General features: G+C 37.2%; 1 protein-coding gene across 3 annotated transcripts in view; it reads right to left on the bottom strand.

The window, feature by feature from the left end:
- TENM2 (teneurin transmembrane protein 2) overlaps window positions 1-21,773 on the bottom strand; it is a 509,002-nt gene extending 487,229 nt beyond the window's left edge. For all 3 annotated transcript variants that reach the window (XM_034066670.1, XM_034066671.1, XM_034066672.1), the window contains exon 1: window positions 21,548-21,773. In XM_034066670.1, coding sequence (XP_033922561.1) covers window positions 21,548-21,773 — 226 coding nt within the window. The remainder of the gene's footprint in view (window positions 1-21,547) is intronic.
- Between the last annotated feature and the right edge of the window lie 5,606 nt (window positions 21,774-27,379).

Genomic DNA, 27,379 nt, shown 5'->3' with positions numbered 1-27,379 from the left:
TGAAACTGAAATAAGGTCACTAAAATTCTGAATAAGAGCATCCACAAAGTGCAGTTTAGCTACTATTTTAAACTCCTATGATTATTTTTTCTCAGTGTCTTCATTTAGATACACCTATGGTTTAATTTTCTTGGAGGCACTGATAATTACAAGCATTGTCTCCATAGAAAATGTTTTCACTTTTATGAATGGATTTTTAAATTACTCAGATTATGTATGTATGGGATTGTTTTTGTTTAATCATGCACATTTAAATAGAATTTAAAATACTCTTTGCATTATTTTTTCCTGAAGTTCCATGATTTCTAAAGACTTTATCCTGCATTTTACACGTACCTGAGGGTAACTCATAGTTTCTTACTTTCTCAATATAAATGGGTGGATAATGAAACTCCTATTCTCTATGCACAGCTGAGGCACACGTATAATCTGTACACGCATATTTAGTACTTTCTATATTTAAGCTACACCATGCTTTGCAAATAAATACACTAACGTATCACACAGAGAAGAGACTCATACAATTGCCCTCAATGTTACAAATAGGAAAGCAGAGCTCTTTAACCAAGTGCTTGCCTGAACACTTAGAAGGGTCATTGGTACAACAGCAATAACCCAAACCCTGCATTTAACCGTATGTTTTAAACCTAGATTATACTCTAAAAGGAGTATCCTTTTTTTTGACAGTGATATGTACCCTGAATTTCAGAAAAAAAAAGAAAATCATCTGTTTCAGGTCTTCAATGAATGCAATGAAAGAGTTACACTGCTTAGAAGGCTGGAATAGTCTAAACAAGCCAGTCTGGAAGTCTTAGCCACTTCATTTTCTTGCTAAACAATAAATGTTGCACATGGGACTGCAAACTATACTGGTACAAACAATATAATTTGTCAACACCAGCACTGCAAAGGATTCAATGACCACCACTGCATAGTTGAAACGGTTTTATTCTGCACTTCACCCACAAAAGCACTCATCTGTGAGAATAATGAAAATCCCTTAGATCCTGACCAAGAGGGTGGCTGAAATATTTGTGCTATGGCTTCCAAGTATGAAAGGGAAACATACCCAGGCCATGATAAATGCTGTCTTTTTTAATTCCCTTGTGATGCACAGACCCAATGGAAAGCTGATTTACAATTAGCTCTCCTGACACCACAGGACACTAATAAGTAAGAGCATTAATGTAATGAAGACAATAGTAAATGTTCATTTAGAGTACGACTCAGAGAACCAACACAAGATCCTATCTCTAGAAAAGATCCTGCAGAGCAAATACTGGTTTAGCCATAAAAGCAAAGACTTCCTGAAACACGCTCAGTCAAGCAGGATTAACGTTTTTTGATGAGTCACCACAGTGAGCAAATGAACCTTGATCCACAATGAGAGGCATGGTTATCCCTGACTTCTGAGACCTTATTCCTGCTTGTAAGGCAGTTGGATGACTCCTAAACATTTTGGCAAATTCAGCTCTTTTTTTTCTTCTCTTCTTCCTTTAATTTGCTTTTCCTTTAGTTTTGCCATTCATCTCTAAGGTGTGAGAGCCCTCACTGAGCCTCCACTACTGTGTCTCTTGAAGCCTGCCTTTCCTATTTCTTTGACTACCTTTTGTTCTCCCAAATCCAACAGTGTCAGACTTCTTTATTAAATAAATTATATTAATAAAGACGTCAAACTGCTCGAGCAGGAGTAATTCCTATGTTAATAAAACCCAGTAAAAGCATGTCTTTGACTTCACCTTCATATTTTTAAATCCTATTTTGTAACGACAAATAGAGCACATTTAGCTTTACTTTTCTAAATGATTATTACATTTCTGTGATGGATAAAGGCAATATGTATTTGCCAGAAACACCAGAAAATTAGATGAAGGCAAGACACATGGAATTAACTGAAGTGAAATTCTCCCTTGTGATGGATGGCTTGAAGTTTCACTAATCAGAGGAGTTTGCTTAGAAGCAAAATAATTTGTGATTAGTTTAAAAAACATCCTACATAGACAATAAATAGAAAGGGGGAAAAAACGACAGTGAAAATATTAGCTAATATAAATAAAAATGGATTACTAATGTAAGTGCAAAGATACTTTTTCTCCTTTCTCTGCTCACAACCTTATTCCTGCCCCCAAGCAACTCACTTAATCTTTTTTCTTCACTCATTTTGTCAGTAAAATAGGAATAAACCAACATAATTCATCCCAATGGCATAATGTGTGAGGTGGAGTAAGACAAAAAGTAACAAAATCTAAACATCTCATAATTGTTTAAATATGATTTAGCACATCAGGATGACATATATAATCTTAGCTGTTGTTCTCTTCAGGAAAAAACCCTATGAATTACTTAAAATGTGTATGTTTTTCACTCTTAAGCATTTGATTGAGTTGCTGTCTTCTTCCATTTTATATCATTTTCAGCTACATGAAAGATGAAGCTGATGTATTTCTACTTGTTATCCTTAGGCTTTAACTCTTGGGTAACTCTTCTCATTTACCACCTTTCACCACAGATTAGCATGTACATCAAGACAAGTCCATTATCCTTTAGCGGACTGTTACAAAGATGAAAAAAGCATTGCACCTAAAGTGCCCTGAATTGTTTACTGGTTAATAAAATCAGTACTGAATAACTTTATAGTTCAGAATAATCAGTTTGCTTTTCTTCCTTTCTAATAAAAAACCTCTGAAAGTAAAATTTACATTCTAAGCAAATAAATGATTGTTGTCAGAAAGTTCCATCATGTTTGTTTTATGAAGGTAAGAAGGATGTCTATATATAATAAATAAGAACCACAATTCTATATATAAAGCTACAATATGAGTGCATTCTGGTGTTTCTAAATGCAGTACTTTGGGAAACTGTAGTTGAAAAATTATTCTTAGCATGTAACAATCCCAACTCAGAGAAAAATGTCATCTACATCTTACAGATGTATAGAAAAGTTCCATTATTAATACATCTCAAATGTTTGTATACTACCTAGAGAATAATATATTGCAGTCTTCAGGAACAAATAAAACCAAGTTTAGCATATGATTGTCCTGCTGACATGAAATTTCACTTCACATTAGTAAAGTGACAGTTACTTTATACAGGGCCCCAGCACAGCAGAACTGAAAAGTGAGCAGAACATTCAAATGCATGGAAAATAGTGGTGGCCAAACTGTCACAAAATCATTGTGAACATTAATAACATCACCATGAAAACTGTAAAAATTAAACCAGCTGCTTGTTACAGGGAACTCAGATGTAACCTGGGTGTTAATTCTTAAGGATTAGAAAAGAACAAGAAAGAGAAACAAACACGGCATCATTCTAGCTGTGAGCTCTGCAGCAGGGTGGTACTTCATGAAGCAGTCTCACTGAGCTCAGCCACAGACATGACAAATATGCATTGGGAAGGGAAGCTTACATGGGGACAAAGGATAGCACAAGAACAATTTCAACCCCCCCAGAGGGAATGTGAATTCATGCCGCATTGTTAAATGCACTTAGAAATCTAAACAACAAATAAACCCCCCTAAACTCTGCAAAGGGTGTCAGGTGATCACAGAAATCCTTATGCTATGGAAGAACAATGATCATAAAGGGTATTGAATGAGAGTGAACCTTTGAGGTTGATTAAACACAGTGACAAAATATTGATGTGAAAAAACACAGCATTTTTAGTAGTTATTGCATTCTGATCTTTCACTTTATTTATGTCATTTTTCCTTTTCCAGTCTTCAATTTACTTTTTGATCTAATTTATTTTTGAAAGTCTTATTATGATTTGTTCTGGAAAACAGACCACCCAAAAAATAGCTCCAAATAATACAAACATCACAGTGTCCTCACTTGTCAGCAGGCTGTGTTGAAACTTGACTTCCAATTGATGTTCCCTCACTGGGCAACTTTAGCAGATCACCTTGTACATTCAAGCTTATTTTAATGTATTGGTATTTTAGTGTGCCACTTAGGAGCCCAGCACTCTTAGCTCTATCTGTCCTACAAAATAAACACAACGACCTGGAAAGTGGACTCCTCATACCTACTTTATAATATTTTGCTATTTCAATTCCCCAATTTTCCATAATATTAATGCATTGTTCGTTGACAAAAACTGGAAAAACACCTCATACTAGTATAAGATTTGAGTCTGTTGAGTTGAACATTCCTTCTAAAACTCCTATTTAACAACCTGATTAATTCACAGTTAATAGGGAAAGCTTTAATTCTGAACTCAAGGAGGAGGAACTACTTTCCAAGATGCCAGCAGCCACTCACCTGTCCACAGCCCACGCTAAAGTACCCTGCCATTTGCACCTGCAGGCTGATCTCTGCACACCACTGCGTGGGTTGGGGATCTGGGCAAGCTGCTCACTTGTGCTTCATCCTCCTTTCTCAGATAATGCTTTCCCTAGCTACCATCTGTTAGAGCACTCCTGCACCTACAGACAGAGCCTGCTATGTTAAAAAACATGTCTTATTGTGACAATTGTATGTTTAGCATAGGGTTATTTTGATAACTTGCACATTAGGTACCTACATGGATATGGACTTGACTATTGCTGCACTTCACAGAGAGTCAGTTACACCACTGATTTTTCCTTCAGCCAGTCTGTGGTTTTGAAACGTTAAACAACTATATGGCAATATGAATTTAAGAAGCTTAAGTAGTATTTATATTTATAGCCTAAAAACTTCTTAAAGGACACTACTGAACTCAGGAATTAAACAAAGGCTTTTTACTAGGAATAAAATTTCTTAAGGTTTTAGGAAAGTCATTTTGCACTATTTTTTTTTCTTTCCCCAAATTAACACAAAAAGACAAATGACAATTTAAGAGAGCTGACAGTAAGATAATTTGGAAAAGCTCATTAGCTCCTGTTAAATTAGAAACTCATGAGCTGATGAAGAAAGGAAGGAATGCTAATGGCAGCTCAGACACATCACCATCAGGTAAATAAAGCCAACCACATACATTTCAGCCATCCTTAACATAACAGTTGTGCTGTACACACTGAGCAACAAGAGCAGAGAAAGAATTAGAAGTATGCACACCCATTATACTTGCCACCATCACTCACAACCTCTTCTGGGCTCGGTCCATGCGAACATCTGGGAACACACCCTCCCCTTCTGTCCTTCTCCTGACAGATAATGCTTCCCAGGTTGCAGAATACATGACCTGTTTTCCTGGCTTCCACTTCCCAAAATGGAAACATACTGCAGATAACAGAAAAGGAGGATCCAATAGGAGTGTGAAGGTAAGTGGGGTTACAGCAGCATTTGCCTGTGCTGCCGAAAGTACGTATGTCACTGATGAGCTACAAGGTACCGTCTGCATCTACAGCCATGCTATTGGCTTCCCACGGATCTATTTTATTGTTGCTCCATAGCAATTCTACTGTGTAGGCAAGAAGCAGAACCTATTCCTGCACCATTTACCACCAGATGATGCTCCTAAGCTGTAGAGCAATGTCAACTGATACCACCTTACATGTGCTTTTCCTTTTACCACCTTCGAGGTTATTTTGCAAAGCCATATCTCTACTTCTCTCCAGAAATTCTGCTAATGCTTTCTCTTCTTGCTGGAGTTAGCACCCTAAAGCCCATACCGATACCTTTTGCTCTTTCTCCCTCTTTCAAGCATTGCTCCTGACTGGCCTTATTAATCTTCTCTTTACCTTGGTAACTCTCTTCCTTATCAATCTTCATATCTCAAAATTTACCTTGCCTTTTCAACACTGAAGATGCTGTCACTTAATTTAGCTTCATTAGAAAAAACCTTTTCAAGGCATTTAAAAGCCTTTAATTTACCATTAGAACCGTGCACACGTTAGGGGTACTCAAGAAAGGATGTCCGATGTGAGAAAATCATGCAACTGATTACTGAATGCAGAGAAAAAGAAGGAGAAAACAAATGTGTTTAAAATATATTGTCAAGAATCTAAAGAATCTTGCAAAGAATTCCTTGAGAGACAAAAAGAGCTGGAAAATCTGACAGACACACTCTGCCACCTGCGCATCCAAAAATATCTACACATTTCAGCAGAAACATAAAACTTCAAGCATAACAGTCTCCTTGACAGTAAGACAAGAAGCCACTTTCCACAAGTGCCCTCTCTCCCTTCATCTGCATTTCAGATTACGCTGTATGTTAATTTACAACCTCAAGTCATCAGAAATTTAAGATAGGCCGTACAAAGACATTTTAAAGTGGAACAGGAGGAAGATAAATGATAAGGATACACAGTTTGCCCTCTTACGCAACAGGGTCTACTTATTTGGCTGCTCAATCTGCTAACAGATTTCCTTTGGGTTTTTTGAAGGAGGTTTGTGACTGCCAAAGATCATATGCAGAATTTAACCACAATGCTGCCTTCTTGGAGCTGCTGACAACAGAAAAATATCTTCTAATAAAAGGCTGTAGGAAGGTAAATTTGTGCAGAGATTTAGCTCAACTTCACCCTCTGTCTTGAAAGCTGAAATGAAAAAGGCCTTTTAGGTATGACTGTAGGGGAAAATTTCTCTTACATGAGCAAACAATACATTAAATACTTATTTTTAACATCTCACTACATATGAACAAGATTAATTTAAACCAAACAATTTGGCATCTTTTCAGGCATATTGTATAAACACAACTCTAAGTACACTATACTGCTGGACTTAATATAGGCTTTCAACATATTGGGTACAATTCTTACTTTAAAAAACATACTTGATATTCACTGATGCTACCAATAACTACTAGTCTGTTTCCTTGCTAAATAGTCATGACCTCCAGAGACACAGATTCTAATTCCTGTTCTGAAAACCAGTACCATAAACATGTCCGGGGGCTTAATTTATTCGTTTTGTGGAAATTTACTGTGCATTTTGGTAACAGCAATCTGTGATATGACACCATATCCTCAGTCCTGCAGAACATTATTTAAGTCACATGAAAAGGATCTAAGGTAAATCTCTATCAATATGAGCCATTTGTTTACTGTGTCCTGGTGTAAGTGCAAGTGAAGAAGGGTTAGGAAAGCTAAAGCCTTCTGACTGGAAAAGGGGAAATATTACCCTCATGATCAAAAAGGGAATAAAGGATAACCCATAGAACTATAGGTTTAATTATTATATTATTCTCTCAATTTGTTACTCCATAGCTGAGCAAATGATACTTTGGCTTCAACAACTGAATCAGTGCTATTAAATGATATTTGTATATTTTACAATTTATTACAACTATAAAAATCACCCCTTAATTTTGGGTTTCTTTAACCTGCCAAGTCATTCATTCTAAGCTGTTTCTATGCACAGATAACTCATCTCGGTCTACAAAGAATCATCACATTTCAAAATGCCAATGTTTCTGCTTCATAAATACCACATCTGGTAAGAACATAGGTTGCCATAGTCCTGAATGTATTTGGTGCACACTTTCTTAAACTGGAAACCAAGATCCTGAGCAGTAAAAGAGATATTGGGTAAAAATCAAATAAATCCTATCCGTTATGTTTTAAGCTGTAGAAATACTGAAGATAGACCCTAAAAAACTACCTCACAGCAATTTTATTAACAAGAACTGCTCTGCCTAGTACAGTGACGGCTACAGACAAAAAGCCACACAGAAAACCCCCTGTGTGAGACAGACATACATGGATCAAGGTATAACATTGTTATGCTGTCAAAAAAATGAAGGGAGAAGATGAATTTAAGAGTCTGAATTTAAGATGGAGGAGTCTGTCATGCAATAACAGCTTATAAGAGTTACAAAGCCGACATATAAACATAAAAAGCAAAGCTGACACATTTGATAACCACAAAGCCTGCTTATTCCAAATATACTCTCAATTACAGTCATTCTGGATTACACAAAGTGAAAATAAAGAAGTCCAGAGAAGTGCAATATTACAGTGCTCATCTCAGTCTCTACATGGCAGCCTCTGAAAGCTTCTCTACCTGAACCGGAGGCCCGACCTCCTGCCTGGGCAAACACTTGTGGTTACAGAAGGCAATTTTACAGCCTCTGACTGTGCAACACTCATCCCACCAAGCCACTGACACTCAGGGCAATGCAAGAACATGGCACACATGTCACAGCAGCTTCTTGTGATCTGAAGCTGAATGTCATCATGGAGTTAGATGTTCTTCAAGGGTAGGTTCTAAAACACAAGCTAAGCCTTACCTATGCAATACCATCTCTCAAAGGCAAACTTTTGTGGGTAGTAGACTTTTTCAGAACTACCCTAATACATTAAGTCAGGCCCTCATCTGTGTAGCTTTGGCACAACTACCCCAGAATAGCCAATGCACAGTAACAAGGACTTCATTACAGGTTGTTAACAGTAAAAGCAAGCACAAAGGTTCATTTTACTTTAGAAACGGTAAAGAAACAGGCAAACACAGATGAGAGATTGTTGCACTGAGTCAACAAGAGAGACTCAGGAAACTGAAGTACTGAAGACATCTAAACCCACAAACTGTTGTGTACACAGTAATTTCAGAGAGCAAATAACATCTCATTTTTCTGTGCTGTGTTCTGACTGAATTGTCCACATTTAACAATCCTAAATAAACGTACAGGATTTTAGCCCTCTATCAATACTAGATAATATATATTTGCAAGTCCCTGAAATTTAATGTTCTTTCCTCTATTTAGAGTGCTGCTAGGTCTGTAGGCAGCCTTACAAACCACTTTAACCTTACTTTAATTTTTCATTATGAAAATTATAGCTGTTCATTAATTCTGGAAGACACAGTATTACAGCTGTGATACATCATTCCTTACATTATTAACAATCTACTTTACAAATTCAGTGCTTGCAGCAGATTTTGGTAATAATGTCTTATGAGTTTTATTTCTGTGTTTATAAGAGTTCAGAAAACACTAGGAGCACACACACTTAGTTGCCTATCCATACACAAAATTGTATTCACTCTTGTTTTAAAATTAGTGCCAACATATAATTGCACCAAATTTAATAGACTTGTTAGAAACTAAAGTGCAAACCCCCAAACCAAGCTACTATGTGACTAATCCCCAGCTCTCCAGTAAGATTACTTAAGCAAAAATTATGCCCTGACTACCATTTTTGTGTTGTAAAGTTTTAGCATAGTGTGAAGGATTTGCAGTGAAGGAAATAGTTTTCCTCAGAGATTAAGCACTATTTCAGCTTAGCTTTAATATTGTTCGAATGTCTGTCTTAGGGATAGAAAAACTCTAGGAGACAACAGGATACCAACATGAAATCAAATGGGATATTACTCCTAGAAAGACTTGTGGTCCTGTAAGTGCATCATCTGAAATATTAATATTATTTAAAAAATAAATTTAATATGCCATTTTAAACTGCCATCTTTAAAACACAGTATCCTATTGAAAATAACTCAGAAAAGCTAGAATTCTGTGCCCACAGAATAGGGCATTTGCTTCAGGGAATGAAGTTCATCCTGTTTGTTCTACACGATTGTCTCTTCTTTTTGGGGGTTGTTTTGTTTTGAAAGTTACCAAACTTTACTTTGCCTCTGGTTTAAGTAGCAAAACCTAAAACACTGGTAATTTTTACTTCCATACTTATACAATATTAATTAATATATTTGAGAAGACAAAGCTGTAGCGAACTGAGTCATCCTGCAACTCAACACTTACTATTTCATGCAAGAAAAAGTTAAACCTGTTTCTAGCCAGCAGTCAGCACACAACTTGCTATTTCTAGGTAAAACCTGACCAAATGCTATTCTACTTTTTTCACATGGAATAGTGGAAAAAACCCTACTGGTTGGACATTATTTAAAATCTCTTAACATTAGATGTTTCCTTACATTATATGAGAGCTGGTGGAGCTGTCAAACCAACAAACCTCAGCTGTAGCTCTCTGTGTAACCCCACCACACATGAATGTTTCCAAGAATTTTAGGTCACATGTGAACACACTGAAAAGTTGCTCTAAGAGAAGAAACACAGTGAGAGCAACTGCTCAGACTCAGAGCTTAAGAGTGGATAAGCAAGCTGATAAGGAAAGAAGAAACATGACAGTGATGGGCATACAGCTGAGAGATGTTTACAGTGCTAGGCGTAGTAAGCATAGCTGGGCTGATAACCTGGGCAACGGAAGCAATTCAAGGAATGGAACAGAATAGTTTGAGGTGTCCCTGCCCATGGCATGGGGGCTGGAACTAGATGATCTTAAGGTCCTTTCCAACCTGAACTATCTATAATTCTATAATACTGATAAGATCTTCCAAGGAAAGTGTTTATTAAGCTGAAGAACCATCATGCATGGGAATTAACAGAAAACCAAGGTTTGACTTTCAAAATTACATTGGATAAACTACACAGAAGGGGCGTTCCAGTGCCAGGGATCAAACTCTTCCCTTGTAATCTAGCTCAATCAAGTATCTTTGTGAAAGCAATGACTGTCACAAGGAAAACAGAGCTAACTAGCAGCATCGAAAACAAGTGTAGTTACACAGAGCTCAGAGAACCAAATCATAAGTAAGACAACAGGCACTGCTTTTAGTGTTATGTCAACAACATTTTCAAGTGTCAAATTTAGTTTGCACCATCCAGTTTTTGACTAAGGTTTAGAAAAAATTAAGTTCTGTTTCTTATAACATCATTTCAGATGGGTTAATTCCTCTCTCCATTTTCTGGACTTGATAAAACTCAGCTAAAATGAAGTCTACTTTACTTCTCACTGCATTAAGAAAAAACAGAGAACAGGGTTTGGTTGTTTTTTAGTTTTCCTGTATAAACTTCTTGCATCCATTTTAACAAGGTTCTTTCACACACACAAACATCTGAGACCCATTCCACATCACATATCAGAAACAGCATTCTTCAGAGAGGCTTTTCTCCAGAGTTTAAAACGTATCTTCTCATTCTAAGCTAAACAGGATGTAGGGATTGCCACCAGCAGAGGAGTAGGAACCACCAGCAGCAATAACCCAAATATTCTAAGGAAACGTAAGCAAGTAATTACAAATAAAACTGCTTACATTCATGTGACTTGTTTGGCAACAGCAGTATAACATAAGGAAAGCTGCTACAATTCATAACAGCATCTTGTAATAAAACAGCTTTATGCATCCCTCTCAAACTGTTTAGTGCTCAAATCTCATCAGATGGCTGAGTAAGCATTACACTTTGGGACAGTAAATCTCTGTTTCCAATATGGTCTACATTCACAGATATGTACTTTAGCATTCACTGTAAGACACTTCCAGCTAAGCACTCATATAAAAAATTGCTATATATAAAAATATCTGCATGCTGTTCTGCCTAGTCAGCTATCCAGATCCTGAAAGAATTTAGGAAGCATCATGGACCAGCAGCTCAACAGGAACCTACTGCTACCCAGAAGATGTTCATTTGAAGTTTGGGTTTATAAACATGAAAGTAGTGTAAAGGGGCTATCTGTGTACAAGTCTCAGCCTCTTCAACAAGTCTTCAACCACCACAGTGAGGCAGATACAGCATTGTTATGGTATATTTTACTTCCTTGACAGAAAAACTATAAGATAGGAAAGGGTTTAGAAACAAGCAACAGATCTGAATTCATGACAGAAGATGCTCTACCTGGACAGACAGATAATGGATGGATAAAGCTTATAGAAAAGACAACTGGCTTAACTGCAGAATCGAACTGCATACATCAAGAAAAAACACTGGGTATTATGGGTGTTCCTATAAAACAGAAAAGGGCATCACCAGACCTAATGGCTAACAACTGAAGCCAGTTTCCAGAATCCAAAGAGAAACTGGCGTCTGCACTGCACATGAAGGCTGACTTCTTACAGATGCTGCTCACCAGTGTAAATGGTGGATTTTCCATCTATTGATGTTTTCAGGACTCCAGAAGGTGTTTCATTCAAGGACAGATTACTGGGATCAATGTAGAAATAGAGATGAAAGTTAATGAGCAACCAGATAGGAAGCCAAACAAGATAACTGGTAGGTCTTCTGATCTTAAATGCTGAATTCAGAGACAATATAAAAGAAAAAGGACTAAACCAAAAATGCTGGGTCTGCTTACCCAATTATACTTGCTTCTTGTTTTCTTGTTATTAATTTTGATTCCCATTTATAGGCTTTAAGTGAATTGGTTATCAGCACTTTGACACAACTCCAAAACATCCCTGGTTATCTAAGGAAGAACAGGAGGTTTGGGTAGTGCTTTTGTTTGCTTGTTTGTTTGCTTAAAAGTTTCCTATGTTTTTCTAAGTAAACTGAGTGCATTTGGGTCCAGTCACAATATTTGAAAAGCTCCTAAAAATCCCTTAATCTGTTTGAGGTATTAGGAGAACAAACAGGGACAAGAAAACAAACAATAAACATAGTAATCATCACCACAGACCAACCGGTTGATCACCAAGTCTAGAATTTAGTCCTCCACAATAGTAAGATATTTAAAAGAACATGGGCATAAAATATAAGGTGCAAAAGACGATTCCAGAATAAACATAATAAACACCTAAAGCCTATTCCCAATGCATTTGAACTGAAAATGCACTTGTGCACTGGAGCCGTGCATACAGTCTGGTGCTCAGCCCATCTTCCATGCAGTCCAAAAGAATAAAATGATTAAGCCTTTCCTTCTTTTCCTGAAGATGTGAACTTTAAAAACATCTGATATCAGTGGGTTCAACAATGTATAACCCAAAATAAATGCTTTTGTTGGTTTAAATCTTATAGATTTCCATTTCTTTAAATATCTCTTTCTTGTATTATGAGAAGGAAAAGCAAATGGCTTAACTCCTCCTTGCCAGAAACCAAGTTTTAGTGGGGTCCCAACTTCACAGGAGAAACAATATTCACTAACGTAAATTCTGGACTATGTGACTTCTAAAGACTAATTTTCTGGTACGTGCGTAGGATGCAGGGACAAAAATGCCCAATTCAAACCCAGATCAAGCATAAAAGCTTTTTAAATCTGAGATTTGCACGGTAATAGGTGTATTAGAAAAGCACCTGAATCTCTTCATCAGTTTGAGAACACTCACAAGTAATCAGCCTCTTTTCCAAACTCTTCTTGCTGAAAATATACCCTAAAAAATACCTATACTAAACTGCAGATCTTTGTATAGACAAGAACCCAGAGCAGATGGAATATCTGCAGAATTTGCACAAGTTAGTTATTTGTGTGAGTAGGATTAATCAAGAAATAAGTATTTTAATTTAAAATATCTTATTTTAAAAAGAAAGATATTATCTCCTCTCCTTGGCATGCATTATTTCCCTTTATGATGGATTTAATAAGAGAATGAACATCCACATGGATGTGTCCAAATATTACAAACTTGGAAGAGTGTGTGCACGTGTATATGAGAAAATGAAGAAGGATTTATAGGCTCAAACATTTCTATTTTCAGTTTACAAAGTTTTAGACTTCTATTAAATACAGCAAGTTTTCCTTCAACATTCAGTTCAGCCCTAGCATTACAAGGCAAGCAAACACTTTGTTGTTTCGAAGCACAAGACCTTTTTCCTGGATACAATTTTGGAACTATAAAGTACAGGAAGTGCAGTTCCTATTAATTTTGAAGTGCTTTTGAAAATATATTTGCATTAAAATGGTAACTACTAAGCCTATTATAGATTAGACCTAAGGTTTCAAAAAAAATTCTTTTATTCACAGCATGTGCTAACTGCATGAGTGGATAATGCCTATGTTTTAGAAGATGCCCTTTTCTATCTAGTTTGCATAATGTTCATGTAACTTTGTAAATGGTTAAAAAAATAAAACTGAGTTTAACTTAATCACGAACTAATGAGGAGTCCAGTACAGCAGCAGTAAAAATCCCAGAAGCTCTTTTCAAAAGCTAAATAATTCTCTAGAAAAAAAAGGAGCATACATCTATATATGCTTACATATGAGGGATATATATATACTTACATATGGAGTATAGTCTGGAGAAGGCTCAGGGGCACCTTGTCGCTCCCTACAACCCCCTGAAAGGAGGTTGTAGTGAGATGGAGGTCAGCCTCTTCTCCCAAGTAACAAGCAGTAGGACAAAAGGAAACAGCCTCAAGCTGCACCAGGACAGGTTCAGATGGAGCTGAGGAACAATTCCTGCCCCAGAGGGTGCTCAGCATTGGAACAGGCTGCCCAGGGCAGGGCTGCAGGCACCGGCCCTGCAAGGGTTCACACAGCTTGGAGATGAGGCCTCAGTGCCATGGGTCAGTGGTGGCTTTGGCAGTGCTGTTGGACTGGATGAGCTTAAAGGTCTTTTCCAACCTAGCTGATTCTATGATTCTGTAGATGCCTGGGAAATCCCTGCATGCTGATTCTGCAATGTAAACTGTAAACAAATGCTGATTCTTAATAATGATCACTAGAGAGAAACTGACAGGAATAAAAAATCATTCCCCAAGAGGAACCGTGTGTGTACACAGAATTCACATATTATGTCTAGCTGGTTGTTGTTTATTCTACAAATACATATTAATATTAGAACAGTACTGTGCTTTTCGGCACTGGTCATATTAATTATTACTGGCATCCTCTGTCAGCACCATAGTTCCTCTATATAAAGTTTCAGGAGAGAATATGTTATTCAACTCCATCTCTATTACTTTCACCTAGAACAAGATTCCCAGTAATACTTTAATCGATTACACTGTGTATTTAGCTTGCTAGCTGATTACATTCTTTCCATAGCAATGACATTTTAAATACTTCAACATGCTGTATTGCAACGGCCACCTCTGAATTGCCAGGCTGCAATACATCCCCTGACATTCAGTATCTGCTCTCTCAGAGGAGGACTCACTGGCCAACATCACAGACTTACAGAATCATCAGGGTTGGAAGGGCCCTATAGAGATCACCCAGTGCAACCCCTGCCAGGGCAGGTCACCCAGAGCAGGGCACATAGGAATGTGTCCAGGTGGGTTTGGGATGTCTCCATAGAGGGCAGCCTGTGCCAGAGCTCTGACACCCACAACAGAAAGTACCTCCTCATGTTGAGGTGACATTTCTTGTGTTTCAGTTCACGGCTATTGCTCCTCATCCTGTTACTGGGCATCACTGAAAAGAGCCTGGCACCATCCTCCTGGCACTCACCTTTGAGATCCTGATCTGCACTGATGGACTCCCCTCTCAGTCTGCTCTTCTCCACACTGAACAGGCTCAGCTCCCGCAATATTGCCTCATAAGAGAGGTGCTCCAAACTCCTTGTGGCCTCTGCCAGACCCTCTCCAGCAGCTCCATGTCTTTCTTGTACTGAGGAGCACTGTGTACAGTGGCCCCACCATGGCTGAGTAGACAAAGAGGAATCACCTCCCTCAACCTGCTGCTACCCTCCTCCCCATGCACCTCAGGACCCTCTTGTACCTCCTGGCCATAAGGGCCAGCTCACAGTCAACTTATCATCCACCAACACTCCTAGGTCCTTCTCAGCTGAACTGCTCTCTAATAGGTCAGCTCCCAGCCTGTGCTGGTACTTGAGGTTCTTCCTCCCCAGGCGCAGTACCAAAGATGCTGATCTAGAAGCTGCTCAGCTAGTCAGATAAGTAAGAGAGCAAGAGCTGAACCTTCAACAAACCTGTGTTAGACAAGCTAACTAGTCACTAGTTAGTGCTGGTGGGTCTGAGCAACCAACCACACCCAGCAAATTGACTTGCAGTATATGGAGATAGCGAGTGGTGAAAAGCCAGGAATGCAGGATAGCAGAGGAATGGAGGCAGAAAGTAAGAGATGACCACAACAACTGAGTCAAACCACCATGCACAAATGAGGGAGCTTGCTGCTCAGAAGGAAATAAAAAACACAAACCAAAACCAAACCAGTCATATAAAATACTCTAACAACAAACAAAACCCACAAAAGAACAAGAGAAAATGATTCCTGCATCTGTACTTGGAGGTAACCTTGAGGACAGTCTATTCCATGATGTTTCACTGAAAAGCCTCTTCCAAGCAGATTTCCTTTTGATTTTGTGTTAATTGTGACTCAAACCTAATATACATAAAGTTTTAGTTTAATTCCTGCTTATCAGCAGATCTTAATACCTGCAGCTCAAAAGACCACCTGACACTGGAGTATAAATGAGAGGAGGCATGTTAGATTTTGGATTAGATTTTCTTACATTTTCCTTTCCTAAATGCATTTTTGAGAAGGATGCTATAAGGTTTTGTACTTTGATTTATTTGCTGTTTTAATAATGCTGCTGCATAGCTCCATTATTTACAATATCAGCACAGAGGAAAGCACAGATGAAAAGTACTTTCATGTTTCTAAATCACTTAACAATAAGAACCATATAAGTTTTTACAATTTGGGAAGGGAGAAGGTGGGGAGGGAGTTTTCATGCAATGTATTTGCTTTATTAAATAAGGTATACATATTAAAACATAAATATTTCTTACTAATGTCGTGCTTTCAAGAGTTGTCTCACCTGAATAAATATTTCACACTGGGATCACGTACGACTTAGGTAACCATTAAAACAACATCAATCTCAATTCATCAGCAGTGGAAGTTACATGTGTATACCAGTTCTAACAGGAAATTTGCCTTGAGGACTTCTTCACCATACAAACAACCCTACATCTGACTCCACATTAAGGGCTTCCTACCCAAGCTTCTGCCACCTGCCTCTACCTCCGATTTTCTTTGATTATTTAAGAGTATGGATACACTGAAAAGGGATGTGTTGCAGAATGCCATCCAAACCCAATCAAAGGAAAACTAAGAATGTGCTCCCTCTCTAACCAGCATACAATAAAAAGTTTTCTGTAATGGTTTTTATTCCAAATGTACATATTGAGCATCTAATTTGCAAAAGGTCACAGGTTCTGGAAAGAAATATTAACAATAGAATGAGTAAAACTTAGTTGGATTTGGGATATGCAGACTTGAGCCTGAAAGTTGAGTATGACTTGTGTCTGATGACAAGATAATCAAAATCTAATGTTGGTGTTACTGGGAATAGAAGCAGCAAGCCAAAGCCTAGTTAGTCTGAGAACCTGTGACAGCAGCTAGCCCCACCATACAGCAGCATATCAGTCACTGCCGAACACAGAATACCAGACCACAATAACTTTCAATCTGGACAAGCTTAATCACTCTCATGAAATGTTCCTGCTGCAGTGTGCTTCTTTGAATGTGTCCCAGTAAATTATCTGGTGAAAGATTTATGATGTGAAGAAGAACGAGAAGTAAAAACAACATTCATTTTTCTCAGCAATCAGAGCTGCCCTAAAGTAGGCTGTAAAGAATAGAATGTAGATTCATCAAACTGGTTTGGGTTGCTTTGGATTTGGGGTTTTGGGTTTTTTTAATTGATTTTTTTTCCTTGAAGAAACCTATTGAATATATATGGAAAAGAGATACAGTATGAAATACCCAAGAGATTATGAGTTGTATGGCACGGTAACATAACTGCATGTGGAAGAAAACTGAGTGCATTACACTTCCCCAGTGCCCCTCTCTGAGAATTCTACCAATATAACTTAATTTTCTATTTGATGTTAATAAAAATACTGGACAATCTTAAGGGATGTTATAAGAAACTTATTAAAATCATTGTCACTACTACTTTCTAACTTCCGTTAACATACCTATAGTGTTAGAAAAGATTAGAAAGCATGTTTGTACATACAAAAGAATAACAATGGAATTTGAGCTGACATACAGAAAGGAATTGGCTGCTGTTCATTACTGAAATTATCTCACTATACAACAAGAGATGCAGTGACATACACAAAGCAATTCAACCATGGTAAAAAAGCCAAAATATGTCAGAAGGCTGTTAGGTCCAGATTAATGTGATTGTCTTTTTTAGACTTCTTTTTACTAACTTCAATCATATACTGTATTTGCTCTAACGTTTCACAGCAGAGATTTACTGCTAAACTAGATCTGACCTGAGAATGAGAAAGCAGTCCATTCACTATAACTATTGGCTAATAAATTTTGTATCAGCTGAAGCCTGGTTCAGGCAGAAACAAAATCCATGAGCTATGAATACCAAGTGGGGAACTCTGGAAAAGCAAAGTTTTCAATCACCTCTTTGAAGCCCAGTTTAAAACTCTTAACAACTCATTACAGTGTTCTTTTAAGTACAGTTTGGTTATAAAGAATACTTGTAGAAAAGTTGCCTTTCAAAGCAACCTCTTTAAAGAAGTTTTGTAAAATCCTCATTTTTTTTGCCTTAAAGGAAATCTGTCTTCATTGTGCTGTGTCAGCAGATGAAGTAAGAAAGAAGGTATCTTCTTTAAAAAGAAATAAAAAAAAGTAAAAAAAAAAAGTTAAAGTTTGATAATTGGTTCTCTTTGCTGGAAAAATACATGGAATAGAGAAAATTCACATATTACCAGAAGATTGTAAAATATTCAAATATTCAGAGGTGGCAGAAACATTGTCAAGCTTTTGACATATCCTAGTAGAAAGTATAAAAGATTCTATTCATCTTAAAATACAGCATTCAGAAAAGGACTCCTCCACTTTAAATAAATCTTGTGATGTTTGAACGTTCTCTCAGATTCACTGAAGGACTGCGTTTCTGAGATTGATTGACTAATGAATATCCAGTGCAGGTGCTGAATTATGAATACATTTCTATCTATAGTTTACTATATTAGGGAAAATCTAAGACAAATTAATGGCATGGACCTGTCGTTTTAGCCAAGAATCTGAAATCTGTTTTGAAGATGACTGGAAAAAAAGCTTGACACAAAAATACTGAACTTATCGTGTATCATTTTGTACAAATATTATTACCAATACATTAAAACAACTTTAAAGGGGAATTCTATTACTTAGAAAAATTACAGGTAAACATCTTAGAAAGAGCACAGTAAGAGTTATGCCAGACTAAGGATGTCATCCATCAATCCTTTATAGCAAAGCAGCATCTACGCCAAAGAGGAACATACTTTGGTAGGCACATTGGTCAGCAATTAGTAAATAAGCTTATTTCAAGACATGCAAATGATGACAAGCTTCAAAGTTACATTCTCAGAGCTAAACTTCCAAAGACATTTAATTTTCCTATCAAGTGCTTTATTCACACTAGCTTCCAGAGGGATTTATATTTTGGAGATCTGCTTTTTCATGAAGACAATCAAGTCAGAACAGAATGACAATAAAATACTAAAGCAAAGAAAAATATCTGTTTCAGACTTCTGAGCTCTGAATATAGTTTTTATTTCAGCATTTCACTGTTGAGCCATCATAAACAAAAATGGAAGTAGTACAACTTGGTCTTATGCTTCACAGATTTTCATAACTGAGTAATGTATGATCAGGCAGCAGCTAAAACTACTTTCTTTGAGCAATTCCAGTACCACAGTTAAAACAGATATTTTTTCAGCAAGTCAAATGCATGTAGCTTTACTAACAGAAGAGACAAAATATTGAGGAAGATATCTACAATTGCTTAAAAATGTCAAGCTTTTTTATAATAGAAGAATAAAAAATTCTCTAAAGACTATTTATTTTAAGCATGTTTATTTCCTACCGAATTTAATCCCATCAAAACACCCACTCAAATTTAGAATAAATTTACATGTATAAACTCCTAGATGTGTGCAGCTGGAAACTGCATGTGTAAGATGTAATGAACAGGATTTTTTACTATGTGAATCGTAGTTTTATCCCTACAACATTAAAGTAGAAAGTGAGAACATGTACTAAGCCTTAACAGTTTTTGCCACGTTATTGCAGATTTCATGTCAGTAGGAAAACTGTACAACCAGAAATACACCAAGCTTTCAAATACAACTAATTGTTATATAGACTTGTTTACTGAAGAAATTTGCTTTCTAAACTTAACAAAAGCAGGAAGAAGGACTTACTGCTCATATTCAACAGACATGTAGATGTGGCACTGAGAGATATGGTTTAGTGATGGACTTCACAGTGCTGGGGTAAGGGTTGGACTTCATGATCTTTTCCAGATTTTTTCCAGCTTAAACAATGTTGTGATTCTACATTATTTAACAAAAACTGACTTTGGCTTCCTAAAATAAATGTTATTCATCCAGACACAACACTACAGACTAATGGAGAGGGGAAAAAATATAATCTGAGTGTTTCAATTCAGTTAGCAACAATTTGCACTCCCCTTCATAAAGAGGGCAGACAAGAACATATTAAGAGCAGGAGGAGGATGAACAGTTGTCAAATCAGTAATCAAGAGAAAAAGAACATCCTCATGAAATGCCAAATAATGACCTGGAAACTAAAATGAGGCACTTGAGCTGAAGCATCAATCATCCAGATAGGAAAAAGTAATATTTAGATGACTCCTGTACACAAAGGCTGAACAAACCACAGTGAAAATGGCTCTGGTAGCTGATATGATGTAGCTGCAGTTTGATGGGTTCTCTCTAGTTAAATACCAATAAGTAAAGACAGACCCTACAAGAACACAGATTACCTCAGAAAACAGAACTGGATGTTTGATAGATCAAGCACAATGTAAACAGCTCCAAATGTCTGTACACAGATGTGAGAGAAACAAGGGATTAGACAAGGGTTTAATTAGAGATGCTAATTAATAGATATTTTGATTTAAAGGTGAAAGCAGACACTGACTGCTGGCAGAACACTTTAACAGGTTGAGTGACATTATATCATATATACAAAAATGAGCTTTCATTGAACGATCTCCACAGAGAAGAGCAAGAACTTAGAATTCCCTGAGTCACAATATCAGAAATACACAGTCGGGAACTACCACATGGCTTTAACAAGCACATACATAAAGTAGGAGAGTTTCAGCAATTCAAATTTTCCTAGATAATTCACCTTCCATAGAGGGGGCACAAAGTGCTGTACATTTGTATCTCAAAACTGCCTATACCTTACTTGATATAAAGCATATCTGATTCTTCAGCTAAAACTAAACCAGGCCATTTATTTTAAAAACCATATCTAATTGTTGGCTGAATGACAATTTAATAGGTCTATTTGGTCAAGTTAACCAGATGATTGGATACTGTTCCTATGAAGCAATATCCACTGATGGCTTCAACACACTTGACTTCTGATTGATTCAGATAAGTGAATACCTGAATGAGAGTAAAACATTTAGATTGTTATTGGACATAACAGGTATTTAAAGTAAGAAGCATTTATAAAAGAAGAGATTGCTTCACCATACTTACAAGTTCACACAGGCAGGTTATTTCAAATATTCTAGGATCTCAATGCTGCAATAACATATTATAGCCAGTCTTAAAGGTAATTAAACAGGTTTTCTCCTTCCAGTTTTTATGAGGTGAAGGGTGAGAAGGAAGAGTAAGAAGTGACAAAATGAAAGCAGAGGAAACAACACTCCCATTCCCACACTTAAATGACATAGCAGTTAGGAACGGGCAAAGACTTCAAGGCACCTGATTAATAGTGAATATAAGTTGGCCATATGGGATTTTACCATAGCTGTGTTTTATTCTGAGAAAGAAGTTCGTAATTTAACACAAAATAGTTGAAATGGTAAAATAGTATCCATTTGCCTACAGTTCTTTCATGAAACCTCCTTATAACACTGGCTACTTTAACAAGCAACAGAGGTTGTATACTGAGGATTACTGTAAAGAAACCAGTTCTAAGTTTAAACAAACCTTGTCTTGGAAATTCATCCGACTCCCTGTGAACCAGGTCAGAAACTCGATTTCCATAGTGCATCCTGGTGTCATGATCATACGCCTTCAGTGTCTCACTTGAGCTGTAAGACTTCTGAGTTGGTACTCTGCAGTCTTCACTGTCCAGTGAAGAACTTGTATAGCGACACTCCTTTCCGCACCGGCCCCTGGTCAGAGAACGGTGTCTTCTGTCTTTGATATCCATTATTCTGAGTCAGGTAGGATGTTTTCAGAAGAGCCACTCTTATATTTGGGGCCAGTCACTGTCACCTAAGGCAGGAAAGGATAACAAAAGAGTGAGCAATGTTGTTACTGGCATTTGTTTTATCCTAATTCCCTTGAATTATCCTTGAAGAACAAGGTGACACAGATTGAGAAGAAAGAGAAGACCCACATGACGCATCCTTAGAAACTGAAACAAACGCCCTGAACGGGTGGGGAAGAAAATCAAATGCTACAAGAGAGTGGCATTGTATCTAAATTATCATCTTGTTGAAGAGTTTAAAAATCAGGATAAAACAAAACCACTGTTATCTTTTGATTTCTGAATGAGCACTGATAACAGCACACAACTCACAGAATCGTATTTGTTCCTGTCCCTGCAACAGTACAAAGTAAAACAGACTCAAACCAGCTTTAATTATTTCCATTCTTCCTGCAGGAGGGCTTGCAATTAAGAAAGAAGCATGCAGGAGAGTTGCATAGAGGAAATTATTCCTATCCAGCATTGATGCATCACAAAGATGTACACTATCCTTGAACAATGTGTTCAGAAGCAGCAGCTGATTTTATTGCCCCTGGATAATGTAATCCAAGGCCCTGTTCCAAACAAAAGGTGGACCAGGTATCTCAGAGGTCCTTTCCAGCCTTGATATTTCTGCCTTTTCATTATTCTCTGAAAACACTGTGGGAATTGGCTGCTCTTGGGCACCACAGAACATGACTAGATGCTCTTCTTCACAGTCCCTCAAGAAGACCAGTTTATCCATTTCAGCAGCTGGAGCTCTTGAAAATTGTGTAAAAAAATATCTTCTTGCTCACTGGACCAGAAACAGAGATTCTTACATTCTGCTTAATTAGGACACCCTTACTGTGGCATATGTACTTTAATATATGCATAGTTAGCATGCATAAACCACAAAATGAAAGATACTGTTGAAAGCAAGAAATACACTGATACACCCTAACCACTGGGGTACTCATTATTTTGAGTTGGTATTTGGATGTGGGTCTTTCTCTCATGGCATCCCATGCCCAGGTCTGTATTAGTCCTGACAAAGCTTTTTGTTGGAAAGGAAATCTGCCCACACAAGAATACCCACATTTGCTAACAAATAAAAGCAGAACTAAACCTCTGCTTTTCTATTCATGGCTAAGGAGGTGAAGAAACAGCTTTGGCAAATCTAGCTGGGACAGTTGAAGACATTTTCTTTCCCACTGTCAGTCCAGGAGATACTCAAAAGCACTCCCCACAGATGGGAGTAGGTCCTGCACACCAGATGCACCCAGTCTCAGGCCGGAATCGGCAATACTACTGCTTCTGACACCTCTGCCACCAAGATAACAAACTCCAGTGAAAGGTGGTAAAAAGCCCAGAAGGCAGCCCCGTCTCTCACTGTTGTAGTTGTTTGAGCTGATAGGAAAGGAGGTCATAACATTGGTTTAAGTATTGCCTAAATAATGGCTTTTTGGATGGAATAGATTTTGTCCCTAAGAGAGAACAAATGTACTTGACCAGAGGAACTAGTGAACTTGAGAAAAGGTTTATTGGCTTCATTTAGACTCTGACATTTAGACTTGTTGTGGGTTGTTTTTTGTTTTTTTGGGGGGTGTTTTTTCCTTTCTATATTTCAAAGAAGAATGTTAGGTAACCAGGAGAAACAGCTGCTTGAAGCCACCCACAGATACTCTGCAATCTGGGAGCAACACAAAGTGTAAACATGCTTACTTTTTCCTCCTTCCTCTCTTGTTTTTAACCATGATGGTACATTTCAGGGGGGGAGAAAAGGAAAAAACAAGACCACAAAATTCACAGAACACATCCAGAAAAGCCAAAACAAAACCAGAAGACATTCAGCCCTTAAAACTGGGAGGGTTAGTTTAGAATCTTAGATTAAAGATAACAGAAGACTCAATATGTACTCCCATTTCTCACCTCTCTGACTGTCCAGTGGCTAAGCTGACTTCTCCATATCCAAACTAAGTTCAATTCTTCAATCCTGTAAAATTTATTAAGCTGTAAAGTATATTAACACTGGTGGCACAAAGACTTCCTTGGAGTTTGAGGAGACACATGATCATTTAGATTAACAATGCCTCGCTCTCTGATCCCAGTCCAGTGCTGTATCATCAAACTCAAGTATCAATAGATCACAAGTATAAAACACAGAAGCAGGTGAATGCAGCAGCATGTTGAGCAAAACCTGCCAGTTACACTCTGGATGTCTTCATGCTACTGGTCTATGCAAAAGCCTATTACTGCACATGTAGTCTCAGATCACAAGGACAAACAGCTTTTTGGTTTTATGATTACTAAACTTCAAGCTGTCTGGCCTGATTTCTGCTGTTTTGGGAAGAACATTTAATTCCTTGTTACTACAGCTTAAAAAAAGAGTTTACAATGACTGAGCCAAACCTGATTCGTTCCATGATATCAGCTTATTAAAGCATCTTCTTTAAAGAAACAGATGCTTCTTATTTTTTTCATTCAATAAATATTCTTTTGTTTTGTGCAATTACAACTACAAAATAAAAGGAAATGGTAAGACGATGCGCTAATGTTGATAATGCCAAGAATATTCCTCAGTCACCTTATGTGCTGAATATAAGGCACCAACATCTGCATGGTTGGCACCATAAGAAGCACAAGAAAATAAATGTAGAAATATGATAAATCTATTCCAACAGCTTCACTTTGAGCTTTCTTATGGAAAGTCCCGTTACAAGAATCAGATACTGATTTTTGGTGAATGACTTGATCTTTATAATACTATTAAAAATTCTTGAACTTTAGTAAATTTTAAGAGATGCTTAAATATATTACAGATAAAGTGAAAATATTCTTGGGGGGTTATTCAATGACATGCTCATATTTATTACAGTACTTCTTAAATTTTTCCTATTTTTTCTGTTACTTGAGGACAGATCCCAAACATCTGAGACTAAATACATATAGCTAAATGCAACAAAATGTTCTCACAGATTCTCCTCTCATCCTCCTCTCTGTTTTGTTCACAGAAATCCCCAAAGCAGTCAGGCAAAAACAGTTCAACAGCATTGGCAACAACCTGCTCTTCAAATTCCGACAACGGTATCACCATACACCGCTTAAAATGTGACTAAATGAAATTGTAACACACTTTAAGAAAACTTGTTTCACATTTTTCACATACTTATCTTAAATAGATGAAATACTGTTTCAATTCTATGCTAAATACCTTCCCTGTTAGAATGTGAAACCTTAATGCAATCTATTCCTGAAAGGTAAAATTTGATAGCTTTGGGTAAGCGAGAATAATGGTGAGATTCAATTTGGGTTTAAAATCCTTGATACTTTTTGACTTGCCTGTCTCAGGGGCACTCTATGAATGGTTTATTTTGAGTAATTGACCTAAATAGTAACTGATTTAATAATTTCTTTTGTTTCAAAGGATTTCACTAAGTCTGCTCATATTGACCCACTTATACTACAGAGTAATACTACCACTAACTGACTTCAGCTGTTTTTCTTATGTATCAGTGTCTTAATTGCCTATGAAGCATTAGTAGGACCCCCATCTAACCTTCCGAGTAAGGTATTTATGGCTTGCAAAATCATTGGTCAAGTTTCAAAGGTGTGTAGTCTCACTCTAGAACTACACCTTCCACAGATAGAAAATCAAAAGCAATAAATGAGACATGTGCTATTTGCTGCTCACATCTATCTCATGTGCTGCAAGTTACACATGTCTAATAAACTTTGAACTCACTATTCACCCTCTATACAACTTTTGTGTTTACGTGAAGCAACTATTTACCTGGACATGAGCATTGCAGTGATCACAGGAGCGTAAGTGGTAACTGTGGGGTAGTCCAAGGATCCTAAACCACTGTGTGTTGAGGAGAGAGCTGAGGAGCTTAGAAGTGGAAAACAGGTTTGTTTCAGGGGGTTAAAAAATAAAATTGACCACTTCTTGTGTTAGCAAAGTCAAATCAATAGGAGGCATGCAGAGAGGACTCAAAATGAATTCTAATGGCTTAGAAAAGCCTACGCTAAAAGTCTCTTTAAATCTGAAGTTGATACTTACACTGATCTTACTTAAGTTATGTGCTTGTTTCTTGTATTTTCTAATTTCCCTTATACTATTAGAGGGTACATGGCCATTAGAACTGCCATTCACAATAGACAGAATTCAGTAATCACTTGGAAGCTGAAGGGAAAACAAAGCGCTTCACATTTACTTTGTGCCCCTAAATAACCTAGCACAACTAGATCAAGACATTACAATAGTGTATGCAGTATGAGAAATAGGCTTTTTTCCCCTCTCTTGTTAAAAAAGTAGTACACCATGTACCAATCTGTTCATTAAAAACCAGGTCTCATAAAAGCCTGTACTCCTTTTCATCATCAACAATTGGAAATAAGCTTGTGATTTAGAGATTCAAATGCTTTTCATTATTTTATGCAAAGACTATTTTTGAAATGAGAAAATTCAATAATTCAGCTTTGGCACAGTACAAATTTTCAGGGAATAAGTAAAAGGGTTCTTTAACTGCTGTATTTTTTCAGATTTTAATATCAGTGTAAAAGTACATCTCTGATGGATCACCTCTGCTTTTTAAAAAAGGCAATAAATAAAATGTGGGGTTTCTTTAATGAAATGCAACTATAGTCTGTACACTTTGTTACATAAAGTAATGTTGATGACAAGTACACCGGTTTTGAGCCAAAAATCAAAGCATATTTGGACAGTCTGTTTGGTGTAATAATGTAACCTCAATTTCCATTGGGAAGTCTTCCTTCTGATTTTTTCATATTCTCTTTTTTTTTGTCACTCCATATACTGAATTTTCCTTTCAGTGCAGCTACTCTATGTATTGTGTTGAAAATTAGGCATATTTAGTGTGACATGTGAAATAGCTATTTCAGAGCAGTTTTGATGAATGACTCAAGCTTAAGTAATAGAAGACATACAGTGCTTATAGGCATCCTGTGTTGTGCTGTACTGCAAAGAAAACCTGCTTTTCTTGCCATCTTTTTCTTTCAGTAAATAAAAGCTATAGGAATCATTTTCAGACTAAGGGAAGTCAAAATCGTACACACAACAAAATCAAGCACTGTGCCAAAGCTTTATCTCATGTATGTGTTTTTATCTATGTAAATATACATATTTTTATTTCCAGGCTATCTTCTGAGGTTTCTGTACTGTGGGAACTTCCTACAAATCCCAGAACTGTTTAAATCTATTTTGAAAATAACATCCCATTAAGAAAATAACATGCCATTAAGAACTGATGAAAAGCCCAGGAGCTACTAGACAGACAGCTTTCTAGCAGCCTTAGTCTCACATCATGCACAGGCTGTTAAGGCTTAACTCCTTATTTTCCACTGAGTGTGGGGCACAGGGGTTGATACATATAAGCACATCCTCTTCTCTGTACTGAGAGGTCTCACAAAGAAAGTGACACTGAGGATAAATGGGGAATTTCTTTCTAGCAGGTACTTTATGTCAGTTGAAAAAGCAGGTGGACAAACTCAGATACAAATATCTAAATGTTATTAAATGTGGCTTCTGGTTTATGAACCTCATGAGCTGGGGATCACCACGGATT

The sequence above is a fragment of the Melopsittacus undulatus genome, chromosome 10, assembly GCF_012275295.1.
Source record: "Melopsittacus undulatus isolate bMelUnd1 chromosome 10, bMelUnd1.mat.Z, whole genome shotgun sequence".
Lineage (NCBI taxonomy): Eukaryota > Metazoa > Chordata > Aves > Psittaciformes > Psittaculidae > Melopsittacus > Melopsittacus undulatus.
Note: the sequence above shows the minus strand (reverse complement) of the source record. Positions and strands in the feature narration are given on the sequence as shown.